General features: G+C 45.2%; 1 protein-coding gene across 1 annotated transcript in view; it reads left to right on the top strand.

Annotated features, from left to right (window-relative positions):
• pik3c2b (phosphatidylinositol-4-phosphate 3-kinase, catalytic subunit type 2 beta) overlaps positions 1–19,706 on the top strand; it is a 195,552-nt gene that overhangs the window by 153,008 nt on the left and 22,838 nt on the right. The window contains exons 19-28 of the mRNA XM_038819586.1: positions 6,984–7,164; positions 7,650–7,757; positions 8,561–8,653; positions 10,402–10,531; positions 12,047–12,183; positions 14,697–14,866; positions 15,041–15,197; positions 15,313–15,422; positions 17,258–17,459; positions 19,050–19,174. Coding sequence (XP_038675514.1) covers positions 6,984–7,164; positions 7,650–7,757; positions 8,561–8,653; positions 10,402–10,531; positions 12,047–12,183; positions 14,697–14,866; positions 15,041–15,197; positions 15,313–15,422; positions 17,258–17,459; positions 19,050–19,174 — 1,413 coding nt within the window. The remainder of the gene's footprint in view (positions 1–6,983; positions 7,165–7,649; positions 7,758–8,560; positions 8,654–10,401; positions 10,532–12,046; positions 12,184–14,696; positions 14,867–15,040; positions 15,198–15,312; positions 15,423–17,257; positions 17,460–19,049; positions 19,175–19,706) is intronic.

Below are 19,706 nucleotides of genomic sequence, written 5' to 3' on the forward strand. Positions count from 1 at the left end.
AACTACTGTGCGACCTTACCCCCTTAAAAACCTTAAAATAGCTAGGGGGATCCTTCGTGCTGCTGCTTCTTTGGTGGAGAAATATAATATCTGTTTGTGTCAATTTGTTTGAAATATTTGGGAATGCAAATTCAGACTTTAGCACTGGCCTCGAGGTTCTCAGACCCTACTGAGGGCAAAATACTTGAGTATTTTCCCCTTACAGGAAGAACACCCTCACCTGATTCACGTTGTGAAAGAGTTTCTCTTCGAGAGCTTGTTAAAAGACTGTCATGAACATAGAATATACAGTGCCATTCGGCCCACCGAGTTTGCACTGACCCTCTTAAACCCTCACTTCCACCCTATCCCCGTAATCCAATAACCCCTCACCTTTTTGGTCACCAAGGGCAATTTATCATGGCCAGTCCACCTAACCTGCACGTCTTTGGGCTGTGAGAGGAAACCGGAGTACCTGGAGGAAACCCACGCAGACACGGGGAGAAGGTGCAGACTCCGCAAAGACAGTGACCCAGCGGGGAATCGAACCTGGGACCCTGGCGCTGTGAAGCCGCAGTGCTATCCACTTGTGCTGCCCCTGTCATGTGCTTGTATATTACTCTACTCATCCTGACTCAGGCCCACTTCCATCCCAAAACCGACTATAAACGATAGACCACCAAAGTAGTCACCGAAGCAAAAAATAATGCATTTTTCACATGGTAGAACGAGAGAGGTCGGTCAGTTGGTTTTTAATTACAGCTTTTTGCTGAGGCTGGATTAACCAGTTTTGAAAGTGTTCCTGAGTTCAATCACCTCCGGCTAATTTTAGCGCCCTCTTGCTGAGTTTTGGGGAAAATTGACGATGCCTTTAATGAAAAGCACAGAAACAGAGCCAGTGAGGAATCTTTTGGCTGAATTCTTGTTTGGAAAAGCAGGACTTGAACGTTGTTAGTAACTCCCATAAAATCAGACTGCAGTAAAACATGAAATATTGCTGTGTACAGGGTCCAGTGCAAAGTGCTGTTTGGTGCTGATCCTGATGCATGTGGATTGATGTGACAAAGTACTTCAAGTATATATGATGTTTAAAGTAATGCTGGCAGTTATAAAACGTTACGAGATTTTAAACCAAGGCTCCGATTGCCCTCACAGTAGGTGTACAGGATCCCACAGCACTGCCGGAAGGAGGGCCTTTCTGCCCAGTATTATAAAAAATATTAATTCCTGAACCAGCGTCATTAAAATAGATACTCATTTTCTGATTGCTGTTTGTGTAGGTTCATTGTATGCAAATTAGTTGCCACGTTTTCTACCTCACTACAGTGACCACCCTTCCAACACACGTTTATTTTAAACGTTTATGGTGTTGTGATCATTAACACTGTGATATAAATGAAAAGCGCTTCTTATCCCTTCATCACGCCAAAACATGTCACACCAATTAATTACTTTTTGATGTACCATGACCGCTGTTATAAGTAAACATGGCACCTGATGCTTGATGGATGACTACTTAATTTGTTTCTTGCTTATATTTGGGCCAAGACACCATGAGAACCCCCTGCCGTTTTTCCAATGGTAGCACAGGGTTTTAATCAAAGAGAAAAGGTCATGAAAGGAGACATTGCTTTGCTGCTGAATTGATTATATGTCAGACTCTGTAAATGGAGTGAATCCACAAACTACCTGATGCAGTGCGTGGTCAACTGGGTCAGACTCCTGTAGTTTTCTGCAGGCAAATTGGAGGTCACCCAAAATTCTGCTTTCCGTGCCCTAATTCACCCATCCCTTGATGACTTGCATTGGCTTCCAGTTAAACCTTCAGCTTACAATTCCCACCCTTGATTTCAAATCTCTCTATGGCCTCATCCCTCCCTGTCTTTATAATCTCAAATTGGTGTTGCCCATCTCCAAGATATCTGCATTTCCTCAATTATGGCCCTAATTCATAGGTTCGTAGAATCACTGCAGTGCCGAAGGAGGCCATTTGGCCCATCGTGTCCGCACCAGCCCTCTGAAAGAGCACTCCACCCGTTCCCTCCCTAACCCAATAGATCATGGCCAGTCCTCCTAACCTGCACATCTTTGGACTGTGGGAGGAAACCGGAGCACCCGGAGGAAACCCACGCAGACACGGGAAGAGCGTACAAACGCCACACAGTCGCCCGAGGCTGGAATTGAACCCTGGTTCCTGGTGCTGTGAGGCAGTGGTGCTAGCCACCGTGCCGCCCTTGATTGCTGTGTCTTTAACTGTTAAAGCTGTAAGCTCCGGTAGTGCTGGTTTAGCACACTGGGCTAAATCGCTGGCTTTGAAAGCAGACTAAGCAGGCCAGCAGCACGGTTCGATTCCCGTAACAGCCTCCCCGAACAGGTGCCGGAACGTGGCGACTAGGGGCTTTTCACAGTAACTTCATTTGAAGCCTACTCGTGACAATAAGCGATTTTCATTTCATTGAACCTCTCTACCTCCTTTGCTTCCTTTTCACCTTTCAGGCACTCTCAAAACCTACCTTTTTGACCAAGCTCTTTATCAAATTCCGTTGTATCCCCTGTTGATAAAACTCCTGTAAAGCGCCTTTGGATGTTTTATTACATTGAAAGAGCTATAGAAATAGAAGTTGCTGTTGCTGCAAAGCTGATGATGCTACACACTTGATTAAGCACAATTGACAATCCTGGGAAAGTTGGACTTCGAATGCTGACTATTGCAAATAGGAGTGTGACTAACAACCAACACTGGCAGTCAGGTCTGTATAATGCATTGGCAGGCAGTTCCCTCCCATCCCCTGTTAATCTCTGCGGTGACATCCACCCACAGAATAAACAGAGAAGTCAAATTGCTCAAGAGCGGCCTGAAGCGCTCGCAACATTAGAGAGCTGGAGCGGCTATAAATTACTGTCAACAATCGAGCTGACAGGCCAAGAGTTCTGAATGCACGGAAGCTAAGCATTCGCAGGATCCTCTGTATTATTCCGCTGTCACACTCCTCAGTATTAATGTAGTAGTAACTAATACTTGCTCGGTGACAATGCACAAACCCCAAACAAGACAGGACAGGCCGCGATCAGAAAAGAAGTAAAGCCTTGTGGTGCTCTTGCATTAGACTTTTGCACTTGGGTTTCCTGACACAATGCAGTAATCATCTCCCATCCAGTTGGGATATCCAGCTCAGCCCCTCACCTTCTGAGTTAAAGAAGGTTTAAGCTAGACCAGTTAAATTTGGAGACAAATGACTGCCGAGAACTGATCCTTTGCTGGGCAGAGGTCAGAAGCGATACGATGGTGATGCATGTTTCGCATTATTCGCTCTCCAACATTCCTGCTCTGAGGACCATCTCAGTTGAGCTGTAACTGTGTGGGAGCACAGGCATGTGTGTGTGTCAGTGGGTATGTTGCTTACTTTAACATTGTATAGGTTGGAATGAGAGTAGATAGCAATGAGGACGGAGATGGGTATTGTGTGGTTAAGAACGAATTGGGAGTTCACAGAATCATAGAATTTACAGTGCAGAAGGAGGCCATTCAGCCCATCGAGTCTACATCAGTCCTTGAAAGAGTACCCTACTTAAGCTCATGCCTCCACCCTATTCCTGTAACCCAGTAACTCCGCCTATCCTTTTTGGACACTAAGGGGCAGTTTAGCATGGCCAATCCACCTAACCATCTACATAGGAAATGAGCATTGCATTTTTACACCTGAGAGCCTACAATCCCCTGCGAGACCCCAATCTCTTGGGAGACCCCCACGACTGCCGTTTCGACTGGTCCCCATTTGTGGAGACCAGCGCTCACCGAAGTCTCCCAAGAGAAAGGGGATAGATCCCAATGCCTTGGTTACCTCTGAGAACTGCATGTTAAAGTGAGACATGCTCTAATATTCAGATTTGCCAAAAAGTGATCCTACCAACAATGGGTGGGCTTCACATTGTAAGATCACGTTCAATCTCCTGAGGCGCTGTGAGCTGGGTAGATCCCGGGAGCGGGGTCTCCCGTCATTTACCGGCCAGGTTGTGCCACGGTGCGCTGCTGGATGCTTTGTGGGCAGTAGATCGCACCCTAAGTGTGGGTTTACCGGTGAGAAACTCCACAAGCACAAAACAAAATGACTACGTGTGGGTGAATACCGGTCTGGGTCATACCCAAATCCCGGCGAGAATCACCCCATCAAACCCACCCAAAATGACTGTCATTTTTTGGGGAGTATGAAATGAAAATGAAATGAAAACTGCTTATTGTCACAAGTAGGCTTCAAATGAAGTTACTGTGAAAAGCCCCTAGTCGCCACATTCCGATATTCAGGTGAAGCAGGGCTGAAGAATGTGAAATAATTTGAATTAGGACATGCTAATATAATTTGGTCAACATTATGAAGTCTTAAGCTCTAATATTTTAAATAATATTTTGATTTTATATAATTTATAACTAAACACGGTTCGTGGTATTGGGCTGGATCATAGCAGCTTCTCCACCGCAGAGGCTTAGTATTTGAAGAAGGGGTTTAGAATTGCCACAGCATCACTTTTGGTGGAAATGTGTAAGTACAGCGTGACAGTTTACATTGATAGACGTCACTATGAATGCCTACCTAAGAATTTATAATGGGAAAGATTGACAGAAGTCTGAGGAAAAATCATGACAGTTGAAAATAACATTTTATAGACCATAAGACATAGGAGCGGAAGTAAGGCCATTCGGCCCATCGAGTCCACTCCACCATTCAATCATGGTTGATTTCAACTCCATTTACCCGCTCTCTCCCCATAGCCCTTAATTCCTCGAGAAATCAAGAATTTATCAATTTCTGTCTTAAAGACACTCAATGTCCCGGCCTCCACCGCCTTCTGTGGCAATGAATTCCACAGACCTACCACTCTCTGGCTGAAGAAATTTCTCCTCATCTCTGTTCTAAAGTGACTCCCTTTTATTCTAAGGCTGTGCCCCCGCGTCCTAGTCTCCCCTAGACATGAGATCTAAGTACATAGATCCAAGTACATAAGGCAGCACGGTGGCATTGAGGATAGCACAATTGCTTCACAGCTCCAGGGTCCCAGGTTCGATTCCGGCTTGGGTCACTGTCTTTGCGGAGTCTGCACATCCTCCCCGTGTGTGTGTGGATTTCCTCCGGGTGCTCCGGTTTCCTCCCACAGTCCAAAGATGTGCAGGTTAGGTGGATTGGCCATGATAAATTGCCCTTAGTGTCCAAAATTGTCTTTAGTGTTGGGTGGGGTTACTGGGTTATGGTGGAGAGCCGGTGCAGACTCGATGGGCCGAATGGCCTCCTGCACTGTAAATTCTATGATATCAGATTTTCAGTATATTATAAATTGACACTAGCATGAGTTCAACAGGTAACAGGGAGTGTAAATGGAATGTTGGCCTTCAATTCAAAGGGAATGGAGTATAAAAATAGAGACGTCTTGCTAAAACTGTGCAAAACACGAGTTAGATCACAACTGGAATACTGTGAAGAGTTTTGGTCCCCCTATCTAAGGGACGATATACTGACTTTGGGGGCAGTCCAGAGAAGGTTCACTCGGTTGATCCCGGGTAGGGAGGGATTTTCTTGTGAGGATAGATTGAGTATTTTGGCCTGTGCTCATTGGAGTTTGGAAGAATGAGAGGTGACCTTATTGAGACAAATGGGATTCTCAGGGGGCTTGACAGGGTAGATGCTGAGAGGTTGTTTCCCCTTGTGGGAGAGTCTAGAACCAAAGGGTGTAATATCACCCCTTAAGACTGATATGAGGAGGGAGTTCTTCCCTGAGGATAGTGAATATAGAACATAGAACAGTACAGCACAGAACAGGCCCTTCGGCCCTCAATGTTGTGCCGAGCCATGATCACCCTACTCAAACCCACGTATACACCCTATACGCGTAACCCAACAACCCCCCCCCCCCCCCCCTTAACCTTACTTTTATTAGGACACTACGGGCAATTTAGCATAGCCAATCCACCTAACCCGCACATCTTTGGACTGTGGGAGGAAACCGGAGCACCCGGAGGAAACCCACGCACACAGGGGGAGGACGTGCAGACTCCACACGGACAGTGACCCAGCCGGGAATCGAACCTGGGACCCTGGAGCTGTGAAGCATTTATGCTAACCACCATGCTACCCTGCTGCCCCTTGAACATTGAATATGTTCAATTATTTTCACTGTACCTCAGTACATGTGACAATAAATAAAATAAAATCAAATTCTTTATTGCAGAAGGCTGTGGAGGCCAGGTGGTTACGTATGTTCAAGGCTGAGATAGACAGAGTTTTCATCAGTAAGCGAATCGAAGATTCTGGGTATAAAGCGGGAATGTGGTGTTGAGGATTATCGTATCATATATCAGTCATGATCTCATTGAATGTTGGAGAAAACCTGATGGACCGATTGGCCTACTTCTGCTCTTGCATCTTATAGTCTTCTGGACACATCTCTTGGCTGTTCTTCCAGGGTAACTCCCATGAAACGTTAGTGTGCTTTTTGCCTTTTGCCCAATGTCCAAATTGTAGTGTTTTGGAAACTTTTCCTGATGTTCCTCGACACAGCATATCAAACAATAATAGCTTTATATTCTAAGATGTCGCATGTGCCTGCATGCCATTGTAATGTAAAGGCGCTCGGCAGAGCAGAGGCTAGCTTGGGACCCGGGAATAGCATCGCCCATGGTATGATATTCAGAGTCACGTGATAATGGGCTCGGAATTGACCTGCATGGAGCCAGCACCACCATGCATGGCAGCAACTGGGGCCTGGTTGTATTTCTGGGTTAACAAAGTTTCATGTTCAAGCATTTAAGTCTCGAAATCTCATCGTTGAGACATCAAACAAGCCCATAGTACAATACCATGTCCTGGGCTGCAATTAATGGAACAGCAATGATTCAATTGGGATATATAAATTGTCTTATTTGACACAGTGAAACCTTGACCTCTCATCTCAATCCCCTTGTCTCATAGCCGTCTGCTCGAATAGTTTTAAGATTTTAATTTCTTGATTCGCAGGTTGTTGAAGGATGCGTTAAATGACTCTCACTTCAATGCCCGATATCAGCATCTTCTTGGGGCCTTACTGTGCTGTGTCGGAAAGGGCATGAGGGAGGAGTTTGACAAGCAGACCAAACTAACCCATATCCTGGCTAAAATAGCACAGAAAGTCCGAGACATTGCTCCATCTTCACGCCAGGTCAGTATCTTCACGCCAGGTCAGAAGACAAAGGGTTTGTGCAAGAAGGAATTACATATAACCTGCTGTACTGAAACTTTACCGATGTTGAAATAATGTCTCTTATTGTCTTAGAGATTGCTTTCAGCAGAAACTTGTGTTTGAGTTGAATTCTCGAATTCCCTGACTACTGTGGTGCTTTAGTAAGACTGCTCTCAGCAGAAGCAAGTTTTACTTGGGCAGTAATGAGAAGGGCAACATCATAGATACTTGGGAGTTGCACTGGATTCTCTGATAAGATTTGTGTCATTCTGTTGGAGCCTCTTGTTCCTGCTGGCTGTTGTTCCTCTTGGAATGTCATGAGCATTCTGACACAATCAATCGAGGGAGCGGGGCGGGGAGGGGTTATGACCGTTTTATATTCTGACTGGTATAAAGTGTTCTGTGCTAGCTGAGATTTAACTATCAGAAGTTCTGAAGACAACTGGTTGATGTTTCTGTTGCAGACTATACTTCGGGAAAACATGGAGGAGGTGCAACAATTCTTCAGCGTCCAGGATCACTGTCGCTTGCCTTTGAACCCAAGCCTTTTAGCCAATGGAGTCAATCCAAAAGTGCGTTACAATCTGTAAATTTGTTTTAAGTTTGCACTTTCCATTTTTTAAAACCTCCTTAATTCTATTTCTTATACTTGTTTCCTAAGCTTCCTTCGGAGTTTCTTTTTTGAGATTTCATTTTGTTCATTCTACGATGTAAAAATCACTGGAAAGGCCAGTACGTATTGCCCATCCCTAAATGTCCTCAAAATGGTGATAGTGAGCTGCCTTTTGAATCGTTGTAGGGCACAGACACAGTGCTGTTACATTGGGAGTTTTAGAACTTTAGCCCAGTGACAATGAGGGAACGATGATCAAGTCTCGATGTTGGGGGAATTGGAAGGAAACCTGTACGTGATGGTCTTCCCAAGTGTTTGTTACTCTCGGGTGAAGGAGGGACCTGCGTTATTCACCCTTTACTCTGAAGGGACTAACCTTGAAATTTAATTGACGTTGTCGATAAAGAGCCCCGACCCTGAAATCCTCTGTTCTCAACTCTGAACTGCACAGAATTGGATTTGTTTTGTTCATTCACAGCATGTGGGCGTCGCTGGCTAGACCAGCAGTTATTGACCATCCCTTATTGCCCTTGAAAAGATGGTGGTGAGCTGCTTTCCTGAGCCCCTGTAGTCCATGTGGTGTAGGTACACCCACAGTGCTTTTAGGGAGGGAGTTGCAGAATTTTGTTCCAGTGATAGTGAAGGAACGGGATAATGGGCGACTTGGAAAAGAACGTGCAGGTGGTAGCAAGCGTTTTGAGACGGGGTGAATGGTGGGTGCAAACAGAAGGCAAATGCTATTTTTTTTTATTGCACCCACAGGCTTGTTCTTTCTTCAATTCCAATGCAGTTCCTTTGAAGATCTCCTTCATCAATGCAGACCCTTTGGGGGATAACATTGATGTAATTGTTAAGGTAGGTTTATCAATTTTGCTATATGTTTTTGAACATTGAGATAAAATGTGCACCAGTTATGGTCAAAGTCGTGCTTCTTCTGGAAGCAATTAAATCTTTGGCACTGTTCGATTACTTGACAGGTAGTTAGTGATATGACGTGAGTTTGTACTCTCAAATCCATACATGGATATTTGGCTTCTTGGACTATAAATTCTATGATCTATGGTTGTACCGTTGGATGTTTGTGAGGAAAGTCATCTCAGACCACTTCGATCCACCTCCTTGGTCCCAGTGAAGGAGTGCACGTGCCTGGAAGCAACACTTCACCCTGTGCATGCCAATGAGTGTGGTGCATGCCAGACCACATGGATTTTAAAAAAGGAAGAATGGAACCCGTTACTGGGGATGGGGCAATAAACAACATTAGCTTGCTTTGCCTTTTGGTAGTGTTTGACCAGAGGCACAGAGGTGGTCAGTACAATAGGTTTCTGTGAACCTGCTCTGTCAAGTCAAAACTCTGCTTTCATGTGTCCAGTGACGAAGTGATGGTGTTGCCAGTAACTGGAATTTACATTTTTTTTTCCTTTATTTTTAAACTTAGAGGACCCAGTTCTTTTTTTTTCCCAATTAAGGGGCAATTTAGCGAGGCCAATCCACCTACCCGGCACATCTTTGGGTTATGGGGGTGCAACCCGCGCAGACACGGGGAGAATGTGCAAACTCCACACGGACAGTGACCCCGGGTCGGGATCGAACCCGAATCCTCAGCGGCATGAGGCAGCAGTGCTAACCTCTGTGCCGCCCAACTGAAAGTTACATTTCTGAATTAGGCCAGGTCACGATTTCCAGGATTTTGTTCTCGTCTTCTGTGTAATTAGTCTTTTACAGGGTTTTGGTCCGAGAAACATAATCAAGTCTCGTCAGTGACTGACTAATGTGCCAACAAAAGGTTCAAGTAACACATGTGTGTCTCTTTAGCTGTGACTGTAAAAGAACTCTCTTAATATGCAGCTTGGAATTGGACAAAATCAATCCCATTGTTAATCTGCAAAGGGAGGTGCTGCAAATGGCCCCATGGCTCTTGGACATAGAGGCCAAAAATCAAATTTAGGATTACGTTTTACAATTGCTGTTCAATGGTCTGTGCTCTAAAGTGTATCTGTGCAGACATTGCTGAGGACGGCATTAGTTTTGGTTTTCATGACCCCACAGTTGACCAACACTTGTTCTCTAGCTGCAGAGATGTATTAAAGTAATGACGGTAATGCTGACTTGTAGCACCTGTGAAAACCGCCATCCCCCAGTCTCCATTACCTTTCCGGAAAGGAGAAAAATAAAGGAATATGAGGTGGAGCCATAGATTGACCTATTAGTCGTGCACATGGGATTTTCCGGTCACTGGCGGCGGAGGGTGCAAACAACGGGAAATCCCGTTGGCAGCAGTGGGACTCGGAGATCCTGACACCGCGACCAATGCGGACAGCCACCGCGGGGGGAGGGGTGGGCGGCCGGGGGGGGGGGGGGGGGTGGAGAGCATGGAAAATCCCGTCTATTGAAAATGTTCCCTGTCTATGCTGGATTGTTTGGCTTGAATGTAAAGAGGCCTGCAGTCAGGAATGGAATTATTCTGCATCAGGAATTAGCGCCTTCAAAGGAGGAAAGAGCCTGGGATTGGGTGTGGTGGGATGGGGAAGGGTGGAGGGAGAGCGGAGAAACTTGGGTTAAGTGACCGTGCTTAAACGTTGTTGTGTATTGCCATTGTCTAGACTGGGGATGACTTGCGCCAGGACATGCTAACACTCCAGATGATCCGCATCATGAACAAGATCTGGATTCAGGAGGGCCTGGACATGCGCATGATCTTCTTCAAGTGTACCTCAACAGGATGGGGACGAGGTACTCATAAACCACATAGTCACTTTTTGAACAGTAACGTGATTGGGAATAGGCGGTTGCATTCTGGGATAATAGGGTAAATCAAGAAGGTTCTGCAGACTTCCATCATGTATAACTCCCAAACAGTTTTGGTGAACCCACCTGCTCTGATTTTCCTCATTAAGCTAGATTTTATTATTTATTGTTCCTCATAGATTCTGACAACGGAAAATATTGACTGGTCCAAATGTGTGACTCTTGAAATAATTTTAATACAGCCCACCCATTTGGATTCTGGCAGTGCTTGCTTTGCAACCCAACTGATTTTGGTCTGCCCTGAATCAATGAACACTAATATTAGTTGGGTGTAAAGTCAGTATGGCACCTACATGGCAGCATGCAGGTTAAACATTTTCCCTTCGTCTCCATTTCAGTTGTGCATCATGTTAAGCCCATCTAAATGTATGGCTGTAGGGTTAATCCATAACTCTAAACCTAGTGAGGTACAGGAGTTTAAATGAAATCTCATGAGAATTGGTCTGTTGGTAGTCCACTATACCTCAGCCAAGTGACCATTCTTAAGGTTCGGCCTGAACAGTATCGGTCAGCTGGCATTTGATGTGGAGGTGGACATCTCCATAGGTAAGTCACACTCTCTTCTCACTCGGTCTTCCTGGGGTGTGCATTGGATAGTCATGTGGGGCAGAATACTTGGTTGGATGGCCAGCCCTTACCTCCAACCGAAGAATGCTTGGGTCAGTGGCTATTGCCTCTTGAATCAGAAGGGTTGTGGGTTTCAACCCAAATCTCAGAGACTTGAGTGCACATTTTATGCTAGCACCAGTAGAGTGCTAAGGGAGTCTTGGTGTTGCCACCTTTCAGATGGTTAAACCAAGGCTCTGTCTAGTCTCTAAAAGCTGGATGCACAAGATCCCATGGCTGTCCCTTGAAGCAGCGCAGGTGAATTCTCCCCAGTCTCCTGGATAGTATTTTTTCTCAACCAACATCACTAAAACCAGATCATCTGGTTGTTGTCTCAATGCTGTTTCTGGAGCCTTGCTGCATGTGATACAGGATGTCACAATTGTTACGTGACAACTGTAATTATACCTCAAACATTCTTCATTTTCTGAAAAACAATTTGGAGTGTCCTGAGTTTGTGATAGGTGCTATTTAAATGCAAAGCTATCTCTTGGTTATTTTAACATTGCTACTTCTCTGATTGAGATCAGCTAACTCAGCACAGAGCAGTAATTCAACCTGGAAACTCCTGCTCCATATAACTCGGTGGGCCTAAGTCAGTCCCTGATATGTCTTGTGGGATGAGTGTATCGATAAGTATAAGCTGACATGGAATTAAAATGTAATTGAAGAACAATCCATTGAAGTATTCCAATCGACTGATTTTATCAGTTAATTTTAGCATTTAGCTGGTCAATAATCAATCATCTTACTAGCTGTTGGGTATCTTGTTCCAGTAATGTAACTTGTGTGTGATATCTTTTCCGCTCAACCACCATTGTTGATATCTTACAGGAATGGTGGAGATGATTCCGAATGCAGAGACCTTACGGAAAATTCAGGTGGAACATGGGGTAACAGGATCTTTCAAAGATCATCCGCTGGCGGAATGGCTACAGAAACATAATCCAAACGAGGAGGAATATGAGAAGGTGAAGAGAAACTGGCTGTTTCCTTGTGCTTCCTTTGGGCCCTGCTGTTAGGCCACACTTGGAGTGTAGCGTTCAATTCTGGTCGCCCGCCACACTACCAGAAGGATGTGGAGGCTTTGGAGTGGGTGCAGAAGAGATTTACCAGGATGTTGCCTGGTACGGAGGGCATTAGCTACGAGGAGAGATTGAATAAACTCAGTTTGTTCTCACTGGAACGACGGAGGTTGAGGGGGTGACCTGTTAGAGGTTTACAAAATTATGAGGGGCATAGACGGAGTGGATAGTCAGAGGCTTTTTCCCAGGGTAGAGGGGTCAATTACTCGGGAGCATAGGTTTAAGGTGTGAGGGGCAAGGTTTAGAGGAGAGGTACGAGGCAAGTTTTTTACACAGGGTAGTGGGTGCCTAAAACTCGCTGCCGGAGGAGGTGGTGGAAGCAGGGACGATAGTGACGTTTAAGGGGCATCTTGACAAATACATGAATAGGATGGGAATAGATGGTTACGGAACCTGGAAGTGTAGAAGATTTTAGTTTAGACGGGCAGCATGGTTGGCGGGGGCTTGGAGGGCTGAAGGGCCTGTTGCTTTGCTGTACTTTTCTTTTCTCTTTATACTCCTTCCTTCTGTTTGTCCTTACCCCATCGAGCTGCTGTGTGCAGCCTCAGACTCAACCAGAAACTGGGGAATTGGGTGGTACAGGTGCTTAGACATACGCCTTTGAGCTCTAAAGATTCAAATCCAGCCCAGTTTGATAAGACTGAGACCTCCTCCGTCTACTGTCAGTAGGGATCGTGAATCATGTGATTCTGATTCGAGTTTCAAAAGGCTCCAGCGTAAAACTGTTCTTGTTTGACATCACCATTCAGAAAGGCCAATGTTGGTTGATGGAGGATATGGGAAAATTCACACTGCTGGGGCTCTAAGGGAGTTCTACTCTGCAGCTAGCTGGGCTATAACTGACCTGACAGTAGTTGACTGTTAAGACTATAATCTGAAATGGAAAGTATTCCATTTCTCTGCACTTTTCATATTGACGAGCATACAATGGGTTAGCCTCTCACGCTCCGACTTTAACTCCCTCCCTGTGGAGAAGCATGCTAGCACAGTCGTTAGCACTGTTGCTTCAAAGTTCCAGGGTCCCAGGTTTGATTCCTGGCTTCCACACAGATAAGATTCCTTATCTGTGCGGAATCTGTAGGCTAGGTGGTTTGGCCACACTAAATTGTCCTTAGTGTCCAAAAGGTTAGATGGGGTTAGAGGGATAGGGTGGAGGTGTGGGCTTAAGTAGGGTGCTCTTTCCAAGGGCCAGTGCAGTCTCGATGGGTCGAATGGCCTCCTTCTGCACTGTAAATTCAATGATTCTTATGATATGAAGCATCTCAACCAGCACTCCTACCAGTACTCCTATTGACTTGGCTAAGAATTGCAGCTAGCCCTCAACCTCCATTTCCAGTTTGGCAATGCCAAATGTACCATTGGTCATTTCCATTAATTCTAAACTAGACAGATTCCAAGATGCCATAACCGTAGGACTAGGCAAACTAGAGGGTTTTTTTTGTGGAAATGCTGCTTCTCCAGCCTCATTGTGTGATGTTCTGTCTCGATTCTATTTCAGCATAGGTACAGCGAGACGAATGGCTTCTTCCGTGAGTGGCACAGTGATTAGCACTGCTGCCTCACAGCGCCAGAGACCCGGGTTCAATTCCGACCTCGGGCGACTGACTGTGCGGAGTCTGCACGTTCTCCCGGTGTCCGCACGGGTTTCCTCCGGGTGCTCCGGTTTTCTCCCACAGTCCAAAGAAGTGCAGGTTAGGTGGATTGGCCGTGCTAAATTCCTCCTTAGTTTCCAAAGATGTGTACGTTAGGTGGGGTTCTGGGGTTACGGGGATAGGGAATGCGGGGGGGGGGGGGGGGGGGGGGGGCAGGTACGGTGCTCTTTCAGAGGGTCGGTGCAGACTCGATGGGCCAAATGGCCTCCTTCTGCACTGCAGAAATTCTGTGGTTCTATGGTTCCTGCACTATATGATTTAATGCATTATGGAAATGTTAATTATCTGTTGGTGGCTGTACACAATACAAAATTCGATGTTGCTGGGAGAAGTACTGGCGGAATTACTGCCTCGTCGTAACCAGCTCTTCACAGGAGCTGACTTGTCCCTGCCCTCCCATGTCTGTGCGTTTCTGCTCCTCTCTTTACCTCCCCCATCGAGCCCCAGAGCTGCACCCAAACACAGCCCCAATTGATTGAAACGATAACTGTTGGAGGTAATTGGATGCTCCATTGGTGGGGGGGGGCTATAGATTGTTTGTGATCTAGGATGGGCTAATGAGGTTTCATGGACATTTGGTATGTGATCTTTGGATGCAAGTACAAGACGACCAGATCCTCTGGATGTATCACAGATCATAAGCTGCAAGGAGTAGAATGACTGGAATAGGTTCTACCTGAGGAACGTTTCAATGGTAACTCTGATTTAGATGTTTCCATTTCTCCACTCTTTCTTTCTTTATTCTAGGCTGTGGAAAATTTCATCTATTCTTGCGCGGGCTGCTGTGTTGCCACCTATGTCCTGGGCATATGTGACAGGCATAATGACAATATCATGCTGAAGACCAGTGGCCACATGTTCCATATCGATTTTGGCAAATTCCTCGGGCATGCCCAAATGCTAGGTAACTTTAAAAGGTGAGTACATTATTGCCTCCTGCACTGATATAAGCTACAGTCTCTGGACTGTTATTTACAATGACCATTGTCTCTCTGGAGCAGACTTCTTTAAGACTTAATGCAATCATTTAATACCAGAAAGGAAATTGGGCACAGATTGTTTTTTTAATGTACTGTTTTCTACTTGCACAGGGACCGAGCTCCATTTGTCTTCACCTCAGACATGGCATATGTTATTAACGGCGGTGACAAACCCTCCAGCCGGTTCCATGACTTTGTTGACCTGTGCTGCCAAGCCTACAATCTCATCCGCAAGCACACAGACCTGTTCCTCAATCTCCTGGGGCTGGTACGATAATGGAGCAGACGCGACGCACTGATTTTACTTCCGAGATTACTCTATTGGTTCAAGAGAGCTCAGTGGATTGAAAATTCCCTAACAATTGGATCCTTTTCTCCTGCAGATGCTTTCCTGTGGAATTCCAGAGCTGTCTGATATCCAAGACCTGAGATATGTTTACGATGCCCTTCGTCCTCAGGAGACGGATGCCAATGCCACCACCTACTTCACAAGGTGTGGTATCCAGAACGGCAAAACTGTGACAGACAACTGTACTTTTTTTTTTCAATTTATTCATTAACAGGGTGTGGACATCGCTTTTTGAAAGACTAACGTTTATTATTGCCCATCATTTTGAAACTGCTGCCGTCCCATATAGTGAAGGCACCACAAGTGATAGGGGAGCCCCACATGGATCCTGTAATATGGGGTCCACAGGGGCCTCCTGCTGAAAGGTACCCTCCTTCACGAAAAGCGATCGCTGTCTGGAAGCTAGAGAACAGTCCAGACAGGGACAGTGAGCAGAATTACTGCTGTAATACTTACCTTGCAGCTCCACGTGTCCATTCCTGGGAGGAGAGCAGCTGGGACCTGATTCTGGTTCCCACAGATCCATTAGCTTTCTAGTAGTGGTCTTTGATTGACAGCTTCTACAAACCACCTGCGCTTTGATTCATTCATCTCCCTTCGCAGATCAGTGACCTAAGTAATGAAACCCCAAAGTTTACAAACATTGACCACGTCAAAGAGAGCTAAGTACAGTGAAATCACACGTTTGAGTGATTGGAATGCACTTACCTCTATTGCGGGGGTCCCTTTGGGGAGTCCCCCTATTACAGGGGTCCCTGTGGGGATCTCACCATTACAGGGGTCCCTGAGGGGTGTCCCGCTATTACAGGGTCCCTTAGGGGTGTCTCGCTATTACAGAGTCCCTGTGGGGTCCCCCTATTACAGGGGTCCCTGTGGGGTGTCCCCCTATTACAGGGGTCCCTGTAGGGTGGGTCTCCCTATTACAGGGGTGGGGTGGGGTGGGGTGGTGGTGGGGGGAGGGGGGTGGTGGTTGGGGGGAAGAGGAAAACACACAGTAGAAAAAATGTTGCTGTTCCCTCGTGCCAGTTGTCCAGAGACACAGGCACAAGAAAAGTCAAAGGAGGAAGAGTTGAGAATGTGTCAGAGAAAGGAGACAGGAACTTTTAGCTCTCTGAGAAGAAATAAATACAAGGCCACTGGGGCAGTAGTTGACTGAATAGTCATCCGTAAAGTGATCAGTTTAGCAGCGATTCTACTGGAAGACTGAGCTGAGAGTGCAATCTTGGATATCTCAGGGGGAGACAAGAATCGGGTGAAAAGCATTGAGTGAATACTTTGCATCTGTGCCAGCCACAAGCAAGAAGCCTTTGTGTCAAGATAGTGGTAAATTGTCACTGGTTTATGTCTCAGTACAGATATTTCTGGGGTATCAGATCAGTGTGAATTTGATGCGTCCTATTGAGATCTTCTGAAACTTTTGGTGTAATATAGTTATTTTTTCTTCTGTAATAAATATTTTTTTTTTCTTTTTTTTTTTAAATTTAGAGTACCCAATTATTTTTTCCAATTAAGGGGCAATTTAGCATGGCCAATCCACCTACCCTGCACATCTTTGGATTGTGGGGGTGAAACCCACGCAGACACGGGAAGAATGTGCAAACTCCACACGGACAGTGATCCAGGGTCGGGATTCGAACCTGGGTCCTCAGCGCCGTAGGCAGCAATGCTAACCACTGTGCCACCGTGCTGCCCTTGTAATAAATATTTTAACAGTTCATCAAATTCCTGTGAATTTGTTCAGTAACTTTTCTCCACGATTTCCAAAAAGAGTTATGATTTATCAAGCCAAGTTTCACTCTGGGATCTCTCTTAGCCAGTATTAACCTCAGCTAAGATTGCACCAAAAGAAGAGACGGTTATGCTGATTCCAGGATGGTCCTGTGTAATGTAATCACTGGCATGGAGCAGCTGGACCAAATGATAGTTCTCTGCACTGTAAATTCTCAGACGCTTTATTGAAGCTCCGCTTAATTTTTCAGGCTAATCGAATCCAGTCTTGGCAGCGTGGCAACCAAACTCAACTTCTTCTTTCACAACCTGGCCCAGATGAAGTTTTCTAGTACAGAAGACCGTCTGACACTCTCTTACGCTCCAAAAATGTACACCATGAAGACCGATGGGAAAATCAAGGAAGTATTTGTCTGTCGCCATCAGAAGATATTCAACCCCAATAAAGGATACGTAAGCGAATTTCGTGTACATGTCTCTGTATTTTTGAACACCGTTACGTACACCCAAAAAAATAAAATTGCCTACTCACTTCAATATCAATGTCCCTTTGAAACCTTTGCTCCCATGAATACAATTCTTTGTAGCATTTAACTTGGCGTTATCAGCAAACTTGGCTATATAACTCTCTATTTATTGTGCACAATTTAGAAATATGGTGAAATACCCGCTTATATTTTCTGGCAGACACCGTCACTCATATCCTGACAAATACAATACATGCTTATTATGCATACTTTGTATCCTGCCCCTATCAATATGTTGCCTCTAATCACTTTTGTTCTCATTTTTGTTTTCTTATGCGAGACCGGTGTTTGTGAAATGTGCTTATCGCAGAACCAGAGCCTGCCTTCTGCGCCAAACCAGGAACATGCATGAGTTGTATCTGCCTGGATAATAGTAATCTTTTTTATTGTCACAAGTAGACTTACATTAACACTGCAATGAAGTTACTGTGAAAAACCCCTAGTCGCCACATTCCGGTGCCTGTTCGGGTACACAGAGGGAGGATTGAGAATTTCCAAATTACCTAACAAGCCGTCTTTAGGGACTTTTGTGAGGAAACAGGAGCACCCGGAGGAATCCCATGCAGTCACAGGGAGAAGGTGCAGACTCCACACAGACAGTGACCCAAGCCGGGAATCGAACCTGGGACCCTGGAGCTTTGAAGCAACAGTGCTAACCACTGTGCTACCTTGCCACCCTATAAAATAGACATCAGTCAAAAATCGATTTCCTATAGCTGTATTTAGTTTGTCTTTACGTAAAGGGTGTGACCAGTGCGCACACTCCCCTTGTTTCATTTACATTTTTCCCCTCAGACAAGCTTCCCTTTGTTGGTGAAATTGTCTGGATTCGGTGACTAATTAGGGCGAGCCTGTTATGAAGGTTGTGTCAGTCTTTGTTTGAAATGTTAATTTTTGCTGAATGGAACAGATTTGTACAATGTGATGGCTGAACCCATCATGGATATCCTAAAAGGAAAATTAAGTTAATGTATCAAAATGAATACCTGTGACATGAAAGGCTTCTATTGGCACAATAATTCTGTTCTTGCTCCTACTTTCAGTTTTCAAATATATTTTAATTTCAAGACTTGAAAGTTGGACTTTTTGCCCATCTAGGAACCAATACATACACAGACCAACTTTGCATTGGAAGGCTACAAATGATGGTTTCTTCCAAATATGTTTCTGGCTTTGAGACTGTAAATATATTTCTCAGCTGCCTGTGGATTAATTTACACTTTTTTAATGTTTGGCAAGTATTTGTGCAATCTGTTTCTTGCTGCTGCTGAGCAGTTCCCTTTACTTGCAAATAACTCTTAATTGAAATTGTGCAGACAGGAGGGTTGGTGCATGTTCCACAGGTTCCCTTGGTGCATTTTACGGTAGCTGAAAGGATAATTGGTCCTATTCACAGTTTGATTCATCGGAAACCTGTGTCTCTTCTTGGAAGCTGCCTTTATGTCACAAGCACAAGTTTCATAGTTGTTGGAAGAAAGACTCGCATCTTAACAGTACTTTGTTCCATAATCCACAGGTTTACGTTGTGAAAGTTGAGCGGGAAGGACAGCACGACGCTACCTTCATACTGAGGACTTTTGAGGAATTCAATGAGCTCCACAATAAACTCCGCCTCCTATTCCCATCATCCAGATTGCCAAGGTAGGAAGTTAAAAGGTAGGGGGTTGTGGGATAAACGTCTGCCACTGACTAGTGCGCATTGCTGTTCTAAAACATTCTCTGAGAAATGGTATCGGTAATAATTAAGTATTGAAACTAAAACTAAATTTGGATTTTTAAAAATTGCAGTCTACTCGTGCAGCCGTTGAAGATTTGAAGTAAATGATAATGTCTGCAGTTGTACAATATCCCATTGCGCTGTCTCAAAGCTCTTCAAAAATGCAGTTTTTGGAATACGGAAACTGTTATCCCATCAAATACGAACGCACATGTGAGTTAGAATCAGGAGTAGGCCGCTCAGCCCCTAAAGCCTGCTCTGCCATTCAACAGGATCATGGCTGATCCGATTGTAACCTCAACCCCGCATTTCTGCCGACCCCAGATAACCTTTCACCTCCTTGCTTATCAAGAATCCGTCTACCCCTGCCTAAAAAATATTCAAAGACCATTGGCGGGATGCTCCGCCGTCGGGATGCTCCATTTTGCCGGCAGCCCGGGGGGTTTCCCGACAGCG

The sequence above is a fragment of the Scyliorhinus canicula genome, chromosome 15, assembly GCF_902713615.1.
Source record: "Scyliorhinus canicula chromosome 15, sScyCan1.1, whole genome shotgun sequence".
In the NCBI taxonomy this organism is placed as follows: domain Eukaryota; kingdom Metazoa; phylum Chordata; class Chondrichthyes; order Carcharhiniformes; family Scyliorhinidae; genus Scyliorhinus; species Scyliorhinus canicula.